Source organism: Canis lupus, chromosome 1 (assembly GCF_003254725.2).
Source record: "Canis lupus dingo isolate Sandy chromosome 1, ASM325472v2, whole genome shotgun sequence".
Taxonomy (NCBI): domain Eukaryota; kingdom Metazoa; phylum Chordata; class Mammalia; order Carnivora; family Canidae; genus Canis; species Canis lupus.
This window is the reverse complement of record NC_064243.1, coordinates 58,245,720-58,264,086: the sequence shown is the minus strand read 5'-3', so window position 1 is coordinate 58,264,086 and position 18,367 is coordinate 58,245,720. Positions and strand designations below refer to the sequence as shown.

The 18,367-nt window shown below is 36.7% G+C and overlaps 1 protein-coding gene across 6 annotated transcripts in view; it reads right to left on the bottom strand.

Moving 5' to 3' along the window:
• Positions 1 to 18,367, bottom strand: part of SLC35F1 (solute carrier family 35 member F1) — a 390,439-nt gene that overhangs the window by 141,765 nt on the left and 230,307 nt on the right. For 3 of the 6 annotated variants that reach the window (XM_025422847.3, XM_025422848.3, XM_025422849.3), the window contains one exon: positions 3,886 to 4,061. In XM_025422847.3, coding sequence (XP_025278632.1) covers positions 3,886 to 4,061 — 176 coding nt within the window. Of the gene's footprint in view, positions 1 to 3,885; positions 4,062 to 5,975; positions 6,079 to 18,367 lie in introns of those variants that run through there. The other 3 variants (XM_025422850.3, XM_025422853.3, XM_025422852.3) reach the window with 3 other exon arrangements.

Genomic DNA, 18,367 nt, shown 5'->3' with positions numbered 1-18,367 from the left:
GGTCTGAGACCTTGATTCCTGACATAGTACTCCTAAATCCCTTGGAGTTTCCAGGGTGATGGCAATGTCTTTTGTCCTAATGAGGTGACTTTTGGTGGGTTCCAGGATAGGGACTGGTTACCACAAAGTGCAAGCTATGATTAGAAATGTGGAATTCTCAGTCTCACCTGTTAATTCTCTGGAGAAGGGGGAGGGGCTAGAAATGGAGTTAATGATCAATCATGCCTATATAATGAACTTTCCATAAAAATCTCTGAAGTAGAGGATTCAGAAAACTTCAGGGTTGATGAACACATAGAGGTGCAGAAAGAGTGGCGTTCCCAGAGAGGTATGGGAACTCTGTGCCCCTTCCCACATACTTTGCCCTACTCATGTCTTTCATCTGGATGTTCACTATATTATTTAACATATCCTTTTATAATAAACTGATAAACAGTAAGTAAACCATTTTCCTGAGTCCTGTGAACCACTCCAGCAAGTAATTAATCAAACCCCAGAAGGAAGTCCTAGGAGTCTCTGATTTACAGTCTATCAGTCAGAAGCAGAGGTTACAACCCAGACCGCAATTGGCATCTGAAGTGAAAGGGGCAATCATATGAGACTTAGTTCTTAGCCTGTGGGATCTTATGCTAGCTATGTCTAGGAAGACAGTGTCAGAACTGAGTTCAAGTGTAGGACAACCAGCTGGTGCCACAGAATTGCTTGGTATGAAAAACACCACATATCTGGTGACAAAAGTGTTCTAAGTGTGATACAAGTGTGAGATAAAAGTGTGATAGAGTGAGAGTAAAGGAAAGATACACAGGAAGAGAGCTGAGCTTTTCTTTATAATTCCTGAAGCCCTACTACCTACATACAGCATGAGTTTGGATTTCAGACTTTACTTCAATGAGTACATTTTATTTGCCTGAATAATTTCTTAAAAAATGGTTACTATTAACCCATCGAAGTTATGGCTAAATTCTCAGTGGAACTACTTGTTTGAAGTACATTTTTCCCCCTGTAAAGTTGTACTACTGAAGTTCTTTGTTATGAACAGCAAAATCTTTTTGAATTTTAGAACTATCTGGAATAAAAACATAGCATCAATCAATGAAAGGGTTAGATTTAAGCCTGTTCAACAAGATACACATTTCTTAAGGAGGATGGTGGTCAAATTTTTGTAGGAACCAATTAATAATTAGGGACAATTCAGAACCCCAGCTTGAACTGGAGTTATATTGGAATTTCTATTGGAATCTGTTGTTTCAAAGTCTTTGGTCACTGGTTCAGTGCAAATCTGGTAAAGAGAAGGCAGTTTAACTTTGAAGTCCAATGTCCACAAGGCTTTTGTCATGTCACCAGGAACACTTCTGAAGAGCTTCTGGGATTTATCACATTCTATTCACATGTGACAATTATAACCTTTTAAAAGTTGTACAGTTAAAATGAAAAAGAAATATTTGTTTAAAAAATGCTCCGGAGACTAACTTCCTGCAGTTAAGGTGGCCTAAGGTAATGTCAAATTAAATGGTGGCTTGGCGGGATAGGTGACGTCTGCTCTGGGAGAACTGGAAAGACAGTAATTTTGCTCAGTCCTAATCTGCAGGCCTCTGGGAGGAGTGGTCAAGAAGCACCAGGAAAGGGGAAGGAATCGTGACTATGAGAGCACCTCCCCTGCACACACCAGACTTTCCATCCTCTCATCCTCTTTGCTCTGCTGTTCATTCCCTCTCAAATCTTGAGGTACACAATGAAAGAGGTTATTATATCTCTAGAACATAGTACTGAATCAGCCTATACAAAATTAATGTAATTACTATGTTGATTTCCAGATGTTAGCTTAATGCCAGCCTATTAAAACTTCTAAAGATGAAGATTAAAACAAACATTCTGAGTAAACACCCACATAAAGACATGTCAAGTGAATCTAGTGATAATCTGAGGGAATGGCAGAAATGTCCAGAGAGGACATTTTAGAAATTGAATCTCTCCATCACTGACTGGGATAAACAGAATTTCCCAGGCGCTCTTCAATCTTGTTTCCAAAGAGCCTCCAAATTTCTTGTCCTAGTCCCTGGTCTTTCGTCAGCTGTGCTCTCTCCCATTACCCTGTATCCCCATATCTGGGACTATATCCTCTTAACTTCATTGCTGTGCCTCAATAGACCTTGCACCAGGGCTGGTTTCTTATTCAGGGTTTTAAAATTCAAGCAAAACCCCTTCCTTTTATTCAAAAGTATCTTCTTTTCCTCCTGCGGCCTTCCCTAGGACCTACATGGGATACAGGGAGTCCAGAGAGGCACAGGCAGGCAAAGGAACTGGTATCCTAATTTATAAAATTTTGGGTAATAATACTTATTTCCTTGGACTGAAGGAATAAGAGAGATAACTTACATACATAGTGTCTGGCGTATTATAGAATCTTGATAAAAGGTATTGTTATAAATATTAGGTCTTTTGCTACATTTAGTTTTCAAAGCTTTACTGACTGAAATTTTCTCTTTCTTAGAATGACTCGATTTTATTTTTTTCCTCATGAAGGTTTTTGTTAAATTTCTGGATTCCTGGAAAGTAAGATGGACAAGAACCCATTAGTGAGGACTAATTACAGGTCACCATCTCATAGCCTAGACTATTTAGTCCTAAAAATTGGAGAAGATAAATTCACCACTTTCCTGTAGTTTTGTGGGCTTTCTTTTTGGCATTTGTAGTGTTCAAACTATTAGCTTCCAGATCATGCTGAGGAAATATAGCTGAGACTCAATGTCTACAACTTTTGTAGTCTTGAGTTTTGCATTGAAATTTTATTCTTAAATTAATTATGTCTACTGTGGTTAAACTTTAAGAAACAAACACCAATAATACAATTTTTTGAGAAGTAAATGAAACTAGCTTTTCCAATACTTTAAACAAATCCAAAGTTAAATTGGAATTCAGTCCCAATGGAATAAAATCTAGTTTTGGACACATTGTTTTAATTTAGCAATATTATTCTGGATGGCCATTTAAATAATTAGAGTAAAAATGAGATACTTGATACAGTTGTTACAAAGTTTCAGAGAAGTATGACTGTTAGGATTGATGAATAAAGCTATTCATGTATCCTTATTTATTATTCAGGTATATAATTGTCTTTAAACCTATTAATGATTATTTTTCAATGCATATTTCATAGCCAACAGCTCCTAGGGGCGAACTGTTGGCTATTTCTGAGCCAGAGAAAAGAGCTTTTATACCAGGGTCAGCATTATAGTCAAAAGGTTCTGAATTACACTCCCCAGAGATACATCCCAAGGATTTCAACTTCAGTTGCCAATTAAAAAGTTTTTCTTGTATTGATTCTTGGAGGACTTCTTTTCTCGCTTTAGCTATTTTAAATTTAGACAGAAGATCTCACCTGACCATTTGTGGTAGTTTTCTTTCCTTTTTTCCCCTTTATTATTATGAGAGTTGTTTGTGTTTACTATATTTATGTTTCTTGTGACACTTTCCTAAAGAATATACATTTGTCTGTAATTCCCTTGGATTTCTCAGGACCAGCATTAGTGAGGACAGATGTTTCAGGCCTTTCCAGCATCCAGGGAAGCACTCTATTTAGATTCACTGAGGGGTACAAGGAATGTTAACAGAAATTCAGATAGTGAGCAATTGTACATTTTGCCTATACATGCATTTCCTACTTCCCGCTGAATTCACACAATTTATGCTTCTTTGTGATTTATTTGTTCATTCTGTTTGCTTTATTATTGCAAAATAGAAAAGTGAGATTTGAGGTCTTGAATTGTCTTATGATGCTGTATGTGAAAAAAAGTTAATTGAGTCATGGCTCATCATTCTTCTAGATGTTTGTAAAAAATAAATTGAGCTACATTCCAAGCTACATATGCATTTTTGCATGCTTACCTTGTCTGACAGCTAGTGTGGTGGTATAGACCAAGAAGAGAAGGATGTAATTGAGGAAACTCTGAAAGACTGGTGTATTGGCATGGAAATCTTCTGACAGGTACTTGCTGGTCAAGCCAATTCCACAAATAAGAAGAGATAACACCTGGCCCAGAGCCACAGAGATTAACATCTCCCTGAAAAATAAAGAGAAACAGCAAAGATCAGCAGGAAGTCCATTAAAACACTAACAGTTAAAATTTATTGGGCACTTGCGCCAGTCACTAGGTTCAATGCAATAAGTAGTACTTTTTTTCATCCATCACAGCAATCCTACAAGCAAGGTGCAATTATTAGTGAGGTTTTATAGAGGGAAAAAAACAAAGTTTAGAGGGGTTAAGGAATTTGCTCACTGTCACATAACTAGGAAATGGCAAAGCTGGGATTTGAGACCAAATCTCTCCAAGTAATCCTGGCTTCTAGCCATGGCACTCTGGAGCCTGTGGGGGGAAATTAACCTCATCCCTGATGCCCACCATTGCGTTCATTAAGCATTCAGAAACCTGAGAGAACACCGGCACACTGACAAAGAAGCACTATATTGTAATCTTATCCTCAGGTTCTCATTCCAATAAAGACAGCCTCTTTTTTTTTTTTTTAAAAGACTGAAATCTTGGATCCAGGAACACTTAGGGGAAGGGGGTGTACAAACCCCCGACAATCCAGAGGGACCATCTCCTTTCCATTTCCAGATTTTGGATCATAATTTGCCCTAACAAGCACTAATAAGCACTGATCTCTGCTCCTCTACACAAGTTACAATCGCTTGCACAGTAAAACTGCTATTTGTGAAGGAAATTTAGTTACTGAGGTGGTATAATAAAACATTTCAAATTCTGTAAATATTTTCTGTGGCTTTTTCATAGGCATTGTTGACCATTGTAGTAGGGACTAAAGGCCAGAGTCAAGGGGTTCACTTTGCAGAGAAATAAAGTGCCCATATGGGTTTTATGATCATATAAACCTGCATCGTCTGATTCAGGAAGAGCCCCTGGAAATAAAGCAGGCTTTTGCCTTCCCCGAAAGTCCCATCTGACTTTCCTGCTTTATTTTTAGAAACAGAAATGTAAAATAAGCAAGCAGTAGTATTTCTAAACAAAAAGCATTAGTCAGAGGACTTGCAATGTTACATATTTCCTCCCCCACAGTAATGTGAACCCATCTTTCTGGAAGGGGCACAGAGTCCTGAGCAGGTATCTGCATCATGTCTTGCTTAAAAAAAAAAAAAAGAAAAAATTAAAAGGCATCCTTCACATTTTGGTCATTCCATTTGTTTCCATGGGAGGAAAATTGTGGCAAGACATGAGGGCCCATGCAGAAGGCTTTCTTTCCTGAGATTAACCTGTAAAATGCTGGTAGAGGCTTCTCACTGGTTGCCCTGTTTACAGGTATTGGCCCTGACCCCTGAATTCAATCTTTATTAAGGAACCAAAGAGATATTTTAAAACACATATGTTTAAAATGTCAGCCTGCTGCTTAAAATCCTATAATGGTACCCCATAAAATATAGTGATCTAGAAGGCCTGTAGGTACATCGTCTACATAGACGGCTTCCAACATTTCCTCCTATCCCTGTGCGTTCATGCTGTTCCTCTCATCAATTTCTCCTTTTCTAACTCAGTTTATCTTGTGACTTACTTTGACCAACTATGTAGGGGAAAGGATGTCATGTGACCTTTGGGCTAATCCATAAGAAGCTCTGTAGCTTCCATTTTTTTGCTCTCTTCAGATACAGCTTGCACATAAAGAACTCAGGCAACTGACTATTGAGAGGCCACATGAAAAGAAAAGGAGACTCAGCCAATGCCACCCCAGCTGAAGCACCAGACTTGTGAGTGAGGATCCTGGATTCTCCTGCCCCAGTGGAGCAGTACCAGCCTGTGCCACATGGAACAGAGATAAGCCATTCCCAGAGATGGCTGCCCAACTGGAGAATTATGAGAAACAATCAATGGCTGTTATTTTAGGACATGACATTTGCAGTGGTTAGTTATGGAGCCAACAGGTAACTGAAAACAAGGCCCTAAATGCCCTCCCTTCACTCTCATTACCTCTAGAGCTTTACCTTCTGCCTTCCCCATGAAGCCAGAGCTCCAGTCTACAGAGCTACTTACACCTCAACAATGAGTCATGGTCTTCTTTGCTGGCATTCCTTTGCATTTGTTATTATTATTCTAGAATGTTCATCCTGCCTTGATCTATCTGATTCCTATTCATCTTTTAAGATTTGGCTTAGATGTTACCCCCTTTAAGAAGTCTTACCTGTCCTCTTTTCCCTGGGATGTTTCTCCTTTACATCTCTAGCATTGTATTATAATTACTGATTTTACCCCCTTTTATCTTCTGCCAGACTGTGAAGTCTGTATGATGTGCTTCACTGTATCTATAGCTGGGCAATACCATTCAGGGGAAGAAGAAAATGAAGGAATTCAAAGACAGTGCAGAGATAGGGCTAGGCAACCCTGAGCAGTTTTACTGAATTGAAAGGTGATAAAAAAGAAAGGCAGAGGTAAAGAGAAGTACTAGAATTATACATACAAGGGAATATTACTTAGCTATCAGAAATGACAAATACCCACCATTTGCTTCAATGTGGATGGAACTGGAGGGTATTATGCTGAGTGGAGTAAGTAAAATGGGGAGAAGGACAATCACTATATGGTTTCACTCATACGGGGAATATAAGAAATAGTGAAAGGGATTATAGGGGAAAGGAGGGAAAATGAGTGGGAAATATCAAAGAGGGTGACAAACCATGAGAGACTCCTAACTCTGGGAAACGAACAAGAGGTAGTGGAAGGGGGGATGGGGTGAATGGATGATAGGCACTGAGGGGGGCACTTGATGGGATGAGTACTGGATGTTATGCTATATGTTGGCAAATCGAACTCCAATAAGAAATTATACATATTAAAAAAACGGTTTTTAAGTCACACTAACAGAAGTGTGATATTCACTAACAAAAATCATGATAAGGATCTGGTTTTAGTGGAAAGATAACAAATATTTTTGGTATATTGAATTTGAGCTGCCAGATGAACTTCCAAATGATCCAGCAGTATTAGAAACAAGAGATAAGAATTGGATAGGGAGATCAACCAGGAGATACATATGCAGAAGTGACACACCTAAGAGTGATGAGTAAAGTAGTAGAAATGGATGATTATCACCAAGGAAGGGAGAGAGAATAAGAGGGCCTAGGAAAAATCCTTGAGGAATCCCCAGATTGGGGTTAAGGGAGAAAGAAGAGGCACATCATTGGAGTCAGGAATGTTTAGAAGGCTAAGGGCAAAATCAGGATAGTTCTTGCTATCAGGGAAACCAAGGAAGCAGAGACTGTCAAGGGAGGAAGTGGTTGTGATACTGAATGTTGCTAAGAGGGTAGAGAGAATGAGGACTGAGGGAAGATAATTTGTAGTCACTGCTAGCTTTTGAAAGACCAGTTTTGGCAGAGTGGAGAGTACCAGAGCAATACTGGTATCATGGAAACCAAGGGAACAGAGAATTTCACAGAGGGAATAGTTAGCTGTGATAAGTAGGCAGGAAGTGGTAAGATATAAAAGTGTTGACTTTGAAGAATTTTGAATAGGTAGCTGTGATAAGTAGGCAGGAAGTGGTAAGATATAAAAGTGTTGACTTTGAAGAGTTTTGAATTCTTCAAAGAGCTCTTTGAAGAAGTTTGATCTAGTCCCCACAAAACACCATCATTACAATAATTGCTAAAATAATAATGTATAAAATGATTTAAAAATTTTACTTAGAGTAGATTCATGATTATCCTCTCACTGGGTCATTCTTGATTACTTGCATAATAAGTTATGTCCTTAAGTGGAAGAGAAATGGGGAGAGTTACAACTAATTGGTTGCTCCCAATGCTGAGAATGTCCACTGGAAAATACTGGGTATGGAGTAAATTTCCTTGGGAAAGAAGGTCAAAAACATGCTAATTCCTGCAGTAGCTTAAATTACAACATGGTATTCAAAACCTTGGCAATATCCTATACCTTTCTTGAACAAAATCAAGCCACCAAAAATGACTGATCAGTCATGTAAGAGAAAAGAATTTTAGTCCTTCTGATGTATATGTACCAATATACTATAAAACAGCCATCTATACGTCAGGCACTATATATGCAAGGATGAAAAAGAAATGGTCCTTGCCTTTGGGGAGCTACTAACTGAGATTTTGGAGCTGAGTTCCCAAATAACTTACTACAAAATGAGGCCGGTTAAGGTGAAATAACAATAATAATTCATATTTAATAAGTTCTCACTCTATGCCAAGTCCTGGGCTTAATCTTATATATACTATCTTATTTAATCCTCATAATAACCTACAAGGCAGGTACTACTTTTGTATTTATTTCTTATAGAAATGTGCTGACACATTGTGGGCACATTCTGAAAGCTTATGGTGCAATCTGCTTACCAGATATTAATCTACTTTCTGGAGTTTTAAAAATATAGTATTGATTACATTAGTGACTGTTTAAATTCAAAGAGACTAAAGCAGTAGTCTCAATACAGAATAACTGGAAGACCAAAATATTTAGAAATCTATTTTCCAAATATTTTATACCTATCTACTGTATTTATCATTATACATTCACAGTATATATTTCTACTAATTTATACTATATAACTGTATAAATAAATATGCAAATATTTAAATGTTTTACAGATACACATGTATATACTATAAATCAAATTAATAAAAATTATCTCAAAAATAATTTTTTATTACCTAATAAATGTCAGATATTATACTAGACACAGAATAGTATGATGACTAGTATGATGAATAAGCATGTGCACAGATGCTAAGGAACTCAGTTTCAAGTAGGAACAGAGCTGGCTACATAACTACAGGTCCTAGTGAAAAATGACAATGTAGGGCCCTTTGTTCAAAAAGAGGGACTAAAGTGATTATAGGTACACACAAAAGGTTCTCCCTCTCAACTTGTCTGGTTTCTTTCTTTTTTTTTTTTTTATCTCATTACTTTTTGACCCCTTTCACCCGTTTCTCCCAACCCCCAATCTCCACAGCTCTGACAATGACCAATATGTTCTATTTATCTATCTGCTTGTTTTTTTTAATAAGAAAAAAAATGGAGTGATATTTAATGTTGCTTAGAGAAGAGAGTGAATGAGGACTGATGGAAGATGATTTGTAGTCACTGCTAGCCTTTGAAAGACCAGTTTTGGTAGAGTGGAGAGTACCAGAGCAATATAAAAGAGATCATACAGTATTTGTCTTTCTCTGTCAGACTTATTTCATTAGCATAATGCCTTTAGATCCATCTATGTTGTTGCAAATGGCAAGAATTCATTCTTTTTATGGCTGAATAATAATATACACACCACCCTATATGCACCACAATTTCTGGATCCACTCATTAATTGATGGATTATGGTTGTTTCCTATCTTGGCTATTGTAAATAACACTGTAACAAACACAAATATGGGGGTGCAGAAATCTCTTCTAGTTAGTGTTTTTATTTTCTTCATATAAATACCCAAAAGTGGAATTGCTGAATCATATGGTAGTTCTATTTTTTAATTTTTAATTTGTTTGAAAACTTCCATACTGTTTTTCATAGTGGCTGCACCAATTTACATTACAACCAATAGTACAGAGAGGTTTCCTCTTTTCCACATCTTTGCCAACACTTATTTTTTTACTTTTTTTATAATAACCATTCCAATAGGGTGTGCGGTGATATGTCATTATGGTTTTGATTTGTATTTCCCTGATAATGATGCCAAACATCTTTTCATGTACCTTTTGGCCATCTTTATGTCTTTGGAAAAGTGTATATTTTGATCCTCTGTCCTTTTTAAAATTGGATTGTTTGTACCTTTGTCATTGAGTTTGTTTATTTTGTTTTTGTTTTTGGCATCGGCTTGTATGAATTCTTTATATATTTTGGATATTAGCCCCTTATCATATCCATGATTTGCAAATATTTTCTCTCATTTAGTAGTTGTTTTCATTTTGTTGATATTTTTATTTGTTGTGTGGAAGCTTTTTAGTATAATATAGTCTCACTCCTTTTTGCTTTTGCTGCTTCTGCTTTTGGTGTCAGGTTGAAAAAAATCATCACCAAGACCTATGTTTTCCTCTAGGAGTTTTATGGTTTCAGGATATATGTTCAAGGCTTTAATGGATTTTGAGCTAATTTTTGTATGAGATAGTGGTCAAATTTCATTCTTTTGCATTTGGCTGTCCAATTTTCCCAGCACCATTTATTGAAGAGATTGCCCTTTCCCCATTGTATATTCTTGGCTCCTTTGTTATATATTAATTGACCATATATGCATTGATTTATTTCCGGGCTTTCTATTCTGTTCCACTGATCTATGTATTTGTTTTTATGCCAACACTATACCTTGTTAATTACTATAGCTTTGTAATAGTTTTAAATCAGGAAGCATGATGCCTCTAGCCTTGTTCTTTCTCCAGATTGCTTTGGCTATTGGTTTTGTTTTTGTTTTTGGTTCTATACAAATTTTAAAAATATTCATTCCATTTCTTTGAAAAATATCATTGGAATTTTGATAGAGAATGTATCGCACCTGTAGATTGCCTTGGACAGTATGAACATTTTAACAATACTTCCAACCCATGAGCACAAAATATCTTTCCATTTATGTCTTCTTCTTCAATTTCATTAACGTCTTATAGTTTTCAATACAAGTCTCTCAACTCTTTGGTCAAGTTTATTCCTAAGTATTTTATTGTTTTTGATGCAATTGTGAATGAGATTGTTTTCTTTAATCCCTGCTAGTTTGTTACTAATATAAAGAAATGCAACAGATATCTGAGTATTGATTTTGTAGCCTGCAACTTTACTGAACTCCTTTATTAGTTCCAACAGTTTTTGATGTAGTTTTTAATGTTTTCTGTACATAATATTGTTATCTGCAAATAATGACAGTTTTACCTCTTCTTTTCTTTCTTTTTTTTTTTAAGATTTTACTTATTTATTCATGAGAGACACACAGAGAGAGGCAGAGACATAGGCAGAGGGAGAAGCAGGCTCCATGTAGGAGGTCCAATAATGGACTCCATCTCTGGACTCCGGGATCACGCCCTGAGCCAAAGGCAGATAGATGTTCAACCGCTGAGCCACCCAGGGATTCATTTTATTTCTTTTCTTGACTAATTACTTTGGCTAGGACTTCCAATACTGTGTTGAATAAAAGTGGCGAGAATAGGTATCCTTATCTTGTTCTTCATCTTAGAAGAAATTCTTTTAGCTTTTCACCATTGAGTATGATGTTAGCTATGGGCTCGTCACATATGGATTTTATTTTTTTAATTTAATTTTAATTTTTTTAAAGATTTATTTATTTATTTATTTATTTATTTATTTATTTATGAGAGAGAGAGAGAGAGAGAGAGAGAGAGGCAGAGACACAGGAGGAGGGAAAAGCAGGCTCCATGCCGGGAGCCCGATGTGGGACTCGATCCCGGGACTCCAGTATCGCGCCCTGGGCCAAAGGCAGGCACCAAACCGTTGAGCCACCCAGGGATCCTCACATATGGATTTTATTATGTTGATGATACCCACTTTGTTTTTGTCATAAAGGGATGTTTTTGTTTACAGCTTTTATCATAAAAGGATGCTGAATTTTGTCTAATTCTTTTTCTGCATCAATTAAGATGATCATATGATTTTTCTCCTTCATTTTGTTAATGTGGTATATCACAATGACTGATTTTCAGGTGTTGAGCCATCTCTGAATCCCTGGAATAAATCCCACTTGATCATAGTGTATGATCTTTTTAATGTATCGTTAAATTTGGTTTGCTAACATTTTGTTGAGGATTTCCGCATCTATGTTAATCAGGGATATTGGCCCATATTTTTTTTTCTTGTATGTCCTTGTCTGGTTTGATATGAAGATAATGCTGCCTTCATAAAATGAATTTGGAAGAGTTCCCTCCTCTTCTATTTTTTTTTGGAAGAGCTTGAGTAAGGGTTGGTTTAATTCTTCTTTGAATGTTTAATTCAATTTACCAGTGAGGCCATCTGGTCCTGGACTTTTGTTTATTGGGAGGTTTTTGATTACTGATTCAATGTCCTTACTAGTAATTGTCTTGTTCAGATTTTCTATTTCATCATGATTCCGTCTTGGTAGGGTGTATGTTACTAGGAATTTATCCAGTGTTCTAGTTTGTCCAATTTGTTGGCACATAATTGTTCATAGCAGTCTCTTTGATCCTTTGTATTTCTGTAGTATCAGTTATAAAATCTCTTTCATGTCTAACTTTATTTAAGTCCTCTGTCCTTTTTTCTTCATGAATAAAAGTAAAGCCTTGTCAATTTTGTTTATCTTCTCAAAGAACAAACTCTTAGTTTCTTTGATTTTTCTCTATTGCCTTTTTAGTCTCCATTTCATTTATTTCTGTTCTAATCTTTATTACCTTCCTCTCCTTCTCTCACTTCTTTCAAGTTTGTTTCTTTTCTGGTTCTTCAGGTATAAAGTTAGGTTGTTTATTTGAAACTTTTCTTTTTTGAAAAGTTTTTTTGAGGTAGGCATTTATCTATTTTTTTTTTCATTTGCTTCAAGGTATTTTTTTGCTTCTCTTTATATTTATTCATTGATCCATTGGTTGTTTGGCAGCATCTTGTTTAATCTACACATATTTGTGAATTTTCCAGTTTAATTCATATAAATAATTTCTAGTTTCATACTAATGTGGTCCGCAAAGATGCTTGATAGAATTTCAGTCCTCTTAAATTTATTAAGACCTGTTTTGTGGCCTAGCATATCATCTATCCTGGAAACTGTTCTAATTGTGCTGGGGAATAGTATGTATTCTGCCATTTTTTGGATGGAATGTTCCATATATACAACTGTTAAGTCCATCTGATCTAATGTGTTTCTTCAAATTAATATTTTCTTACTGATTTTCTCTCTGGATGATCCATTGATGTAAGTGGGGTACTAAAATCATTTACTATTATTGTACTGTTGTCTATTTCTCCCTTTAGGTCTATTCATATTTATTTCATATATTTAGGCACTCCTATGTTGGATGCAAAAATATTTATTTACAAATGCTATAACTTCTTGTTGAATTGACCACTTTATTATCATGTAATGCTCATTTTTGGGTCTCATTCTAGTTTTTGGTTTAAATTCTATTTTGTCTGATATTAAGCATAGGCACTCCAGCTTTCTTGTGGTTTCCATTTGCACTGAATATCTTTGTCTGTCTTTTTACTCTCAGTATGTGTGTGCCCTTATATCTAAAGTGAGTCCCTCGTAGGCAACATAAAAATGGGTCTTGTTTTTTCATCCAATCAGCCACCCAATGTCTTTTGATTGGAGAATTTAGTCTATTTACATTTAACATGATTATTGATAGTTACGTATTTATCGCCATTTTGTTAATTGTTTACTGGCTGTTTTTGTAGCTCTTTTCCATTTCCTTCTTCTTCTTTTGCTCTCTTTCTTTGTGATTTGATGACCTTCTATAGTGGTTAGCTTATATTCCTCTCTCTTTATCTTTATCTTTATATTTACTATAGGCTTTTGCTTTGTGGTTGTCATTAGATTTACATAAAACAGTTTATAACAGATATTACTATTTTATTGAGAATTAAATTTTTATAGATAAGTAAATTGATGCTTAGAGGGGTTAAGCAACTAGCTCAAGATCACAGAGCTAGCATGGGGAAGAGTTTAGATGAAAACTAGGTGGTAAAAGTCCAAATCCCAACTTCTTATTACTATGCTTTACCAGTATTAGGCTGCCAAAAAAAGGGGGGGGGGGGCTCTTTGCCCTCACAAAGGCACAGAGCACAGTGTTAGAAATCACATTTGCTGTGTTTTAGAAGTATTCTGGAGATGGTAAAGATAAAAAAAGCCATCTAGATTGACTAATGAAAATTCTTCCACCAAGACCTCTGTCATGTATGTCTTCTAACAGGAGATCAACACAGTCTAATTCTAGTTTCTTCAGCTAAAAAAAACAGCAAATCTTCAGTAATTAATTTCTGCTTTTAATTAGTGACCATGTCATTTAGCTGCTTTGGTATGATTTGATACAAAATGCAAATTATTGTTTTATCTGTCATGATAATAAAAATGATTTGTAAAACAGGAAGGATTGAAAGGAGCCTTTTATCAGATGAGTTCATGAGTTCTTTGCGAATCATAGAAAGCTAGATTCTGTAGCTATTGTGGTCTACTCATCTAAACTAAGCTACTAGAGTCACCAAAGCAAAATAAGTAAATAAATAAAAATATAAATAAACCTGGATGTTGACTTAGATAGCAAACTCTGCTAGTTCTGCCTCCCCAGCCATGCCATCTTCTTCTCATCAAATTCTCTTTTGTTGTCTTTAAGCACTGGACAAATTCTTTTGGTAATCTGTTTCACAGAATGACCTCTTTACCACTCTCTCTATTTTAGGATTTTTTCAATTCACTTATTATTGCCTTATCACTCTGAACTATGGTGTTTTGTTTTGTTTGTTTTGTTTTTTTGCATAGGTAACCACCACAGTAGATCTGTGTCCCTTTATCTAACTCTTTATAATCTGAAGACCCATTTTCTCCAGAAAGCCTCGTTTTGGCCACTCCCTGCTCTCCAAGGCTGAGTTAAGTGCCCTCATTTGTATGCTCCTATCTCTATTCCTACTCACCAAGGTCTGTAACTCATAGCTCCTGAAAGAAAGGGAATATATTCTATTCATTTCTATGTTCCTGGTGCCTTGAGGATTGCTGGATGGAAAAGAAATAGATGCTCAATAAATACAGAATGAATGAATAAACATGTTTATGAGTGAACTAATATTTATAAATGAGAAAGGGCAAAGTCTTAGAAGATTTGAAAGATAACTGCTTATCTTACCTTGAAAAACTACTAGTTTTGAAAGACAAAACCAACCTTGTTTTTACTGTATTCCATCTTCCAGTTAGACACTGAGTTAATAAGCTATATTCTGTTGCTTTTTTGAACAAGCCTGGTTAGGTACTATCTTGCAAGAATGATGCTAAATATGGTGTTGGGTGGAATTCTGCACAGAGAGCTGTTGGTTATTCATGCAATATATAGAATAACACTCCAGATGCATTCTAACATAGGAAACATAGGTCCTATAATTTTAGTAGCAGAAATTGAGAGGAAACTATGATATACACTTTCATCTTCTTTGTTTATGCATTTAAAAGGACATCCTATCCACTTTAAATTCAAAATGACTAGACAATGAAAAATGCATGAGTCTCAGGAAAAGTAGTGCTGCTGGGAGCTGAATACCTATTATAATACAGCTTATATTCATAAAGACTGACATAACCATTACCACAAGCACTTTATTCTGTTAAAGAAATAGACTTTAGAACCTTGTGAATAAGCCTGTTACAAATTAGATATTCAAAATAATAAGATTTAAAATAAAACATGAATTGAATCTTGTTTTCCTCTCTCAATATAAGAATACATTCTTTTAAAAGGGTATGAAAAATTTCAACATAGTGTTATATAATCATATTGCTTTGTAATTCTTTGGCATGAGAGTGAAACAATTATGTTATCATTTTGAATCAAAGCACGTCAACCTTTCTTTTTTTTTGGTATATTTTTTATTGGAGTTTGATATGCCAACATATAGCATAATACCCAGTGCTCATCCTGTCAAGTGCCCGCCTCAGTGCCCATCATCCAGTCACCCCAACCCCTTACCCACCTCCCTTCCACTACCCCTTGTTCATTTCCCAGAGTTAGGAGTCTCTCATGTTCTCTCACCCTCTCTGATATTTCCCACTCATTTTCTCTCCTTTCCCCTCTATTCCCTTTCATTATTTCTTATATTCCCCAAATGAGTGAAACCATATAATGTTTGTCCTTCTCCTACTGACTTCCTTCACTCAGCATAATACCCTCCAGTTCCATCCACGTTGAAGCAAATGGTGGGTATTTGTCATTTCTAATCGCTGAGTAATATTCCATTAAGTACATAGACCACAGCTTCTTTATGCATTCATCTTTCGATGGACAGCGAGGTTCCTTCCACAGTTTGGCTATTATGGACATCACTGCTATAAAATTGGGGTGCAGGTGTCCTGCCAGTTTACTGCATCTGTATCTTTGGGGTAAATCCCCAGCAGTCCAATTGTTGGGTTGTAGGGTAGCTCTATTTTTAACTCTTTGAGGAACCTCCACACAGTTTTCCAGAGTGGCTGCACCAGTTCACATTCCCACCACCAGTGCAAGAGGGTTCTCCTTTCTCCACATCCTCTCCAACATTTGTTGTTTCCTATCTTGTTAATTTTCACCATTCTCGCTGGGGTAAGGTGGTATCTCATTGTGGTTGTGATTATATTTCCCTGATGGCAAGTGATGCAGAGGGTTTTCTCATGTGCTTGTTGGCCATGTCTGTCTTTCTCTGTGAAATTTCTGTTCACGTCTTTTGCCCATTTCATGATTGGATTGTTTCTTTGCTATTGAGTTTCATAAGTTCTTTATAGATCTTGGATACTAGCCTTTTACCTGATACATCATTTGCAAATATCTTCCCCCATTCTGTAGGTTGTCTTTTAGTTTTGTTGACTATTTCTTTTGCTGTGCAGAAGCTTTTTTTATTTTTTAAGATTTTTTTATTTTTTTATTTTTTCATGAGAGACACACAGAGAAAGAGAGACAGAGAGACAGAGAGGCAGAGACAGGCAGAGGGAGAAGCAGGCTCCATGCAGGGAGCCCGACGTGGGACTCAATCCCAGGTCTCCAGGTTCAGGCCCTGGAATGAAGGTAGTGCTAAACCACTGAGCCACCCAGGCTGCCCTGTGTAGAAGCTTTTTATCTTGATTAAGTTCCAGTAGTTCATTTTTGCTTTTTTTCCCTTGCCTTCATAGATGTATCTTGCAAGAAGTTGCCGTGGCCAAGTTCAAAAAGGGTGTTGCCTGTGTTAGCCTCTAGGATTTTGACGGAATCTTGTCTCACACTTAGATCTTTCATCCATTTTGAGTTTATCTTTGTGTATGGTGTAAGAGAATAGTCTAGTTTCATTCTTCTGCATGTGGCTGTACAATTTTCCCAGCACCATTTATTGAAGAGACTGTCCTTTTTCTGTGGATATAGTCTTTCCTGCTTTGTTGAATGTTAGTTGACCATAGAGTTGAGGGCCCATTTCTGGGTTCTCAATTCTGTTCCAATGATCTATGTGTCGGTTTTTGTGCCAGTACCACACTGTCTTGATGACCACACCTTTGTAGTACAACCTGAAATCTGGCATTGTGATGCCCCCAGCTATGGTTTTCTTTTTTAATATTCCCTTGGCTATTCGGGGTCTTTCCACACAAATCTTAAGATGACTTGTTCCAACTCTGAAGAAAGTCCATGGTATTTAGATAGGGATTGCATTAAATGTGTAAAGTGCCCTGGGTAGCATTGATATTTTCACAATATTAATTTTTCCAATCCATGAGCATGGAATATTTTTCCATCTCTTTGTGTCTTCCTCAATTTCTTTCAGAAGTGTTCTTTAGTTTTTAGGGCATAGATCCTTTACCTCTTTGGTTAGGTTTATTCCTAGGTATCTTATGCTTTTGGGTGCAATTGTAAATGGGATTGATTCCTTCATTTCTCTTTCTTCAGTCTCATTGTTAGTGTATAGAAATGCCATTGATTTCTGGGCATTGATTTTGTATCCTGCCATACTGCCGAATTGCTGTATGAGTTCTAGCGATCTTGGGGTGGAGTCTTTTGGGTTTTCTATGTAGAGTATCATGTCATCTGCAAAGAGGGAGACTTTGACTTCTTCTTTGCCAATTTGAATGCCTTTTATTTCTTTTTGTTGTCTGATTGCTGAGGCTAGGACTTCTAGTATTATGTTGAATAGCAGTGGTGAGAGTGGACATCCCTGTCTTGTTCCTGATCTTAGAGGAAAGGCTCCCAGTGTTTCCCCACTGAGAATGATATTTGCTGTGGGCTTTTCGTAGATGGCTTTTAAGATGCTGAGGAATGTTCCCTCTATCCCTACACGGAAGAGTTTTGATCAGGAATGGATGCTGTATTTTGTCAAATGCTTTCTCTGCATCTAATGAGAGGATCATATGGTTATTGTTTTTTCTCTTGCTCATATGATCAATCACATTGATTGCCTTACAAGTGTTGAACCAGCCTTGCGTCCCAGGGATAAATCCTACTTGGTCATGGTGAATAATCTTCTTTTTTTTTTTTTTTTTTAGTTTTTATTTATTTATGATAGTCACAGAGAGAGAGAGAGAGAGAGAGAGAGAGAGAGGCAGAGACATAGGCAGAGGGAGAAGCAGACTCCATGCACCAGGAGCCCGACGTGGGACTCGATCCCGGGTCTCCAGGATCGCGCCCTGGGCCAAAGGCAGGCGCTAAACCTCTGCGCCACCCAGGGATCCCGGTGAATAATCTTCTTAATGTACTGTTGGATCCTATTGGCTAGTATC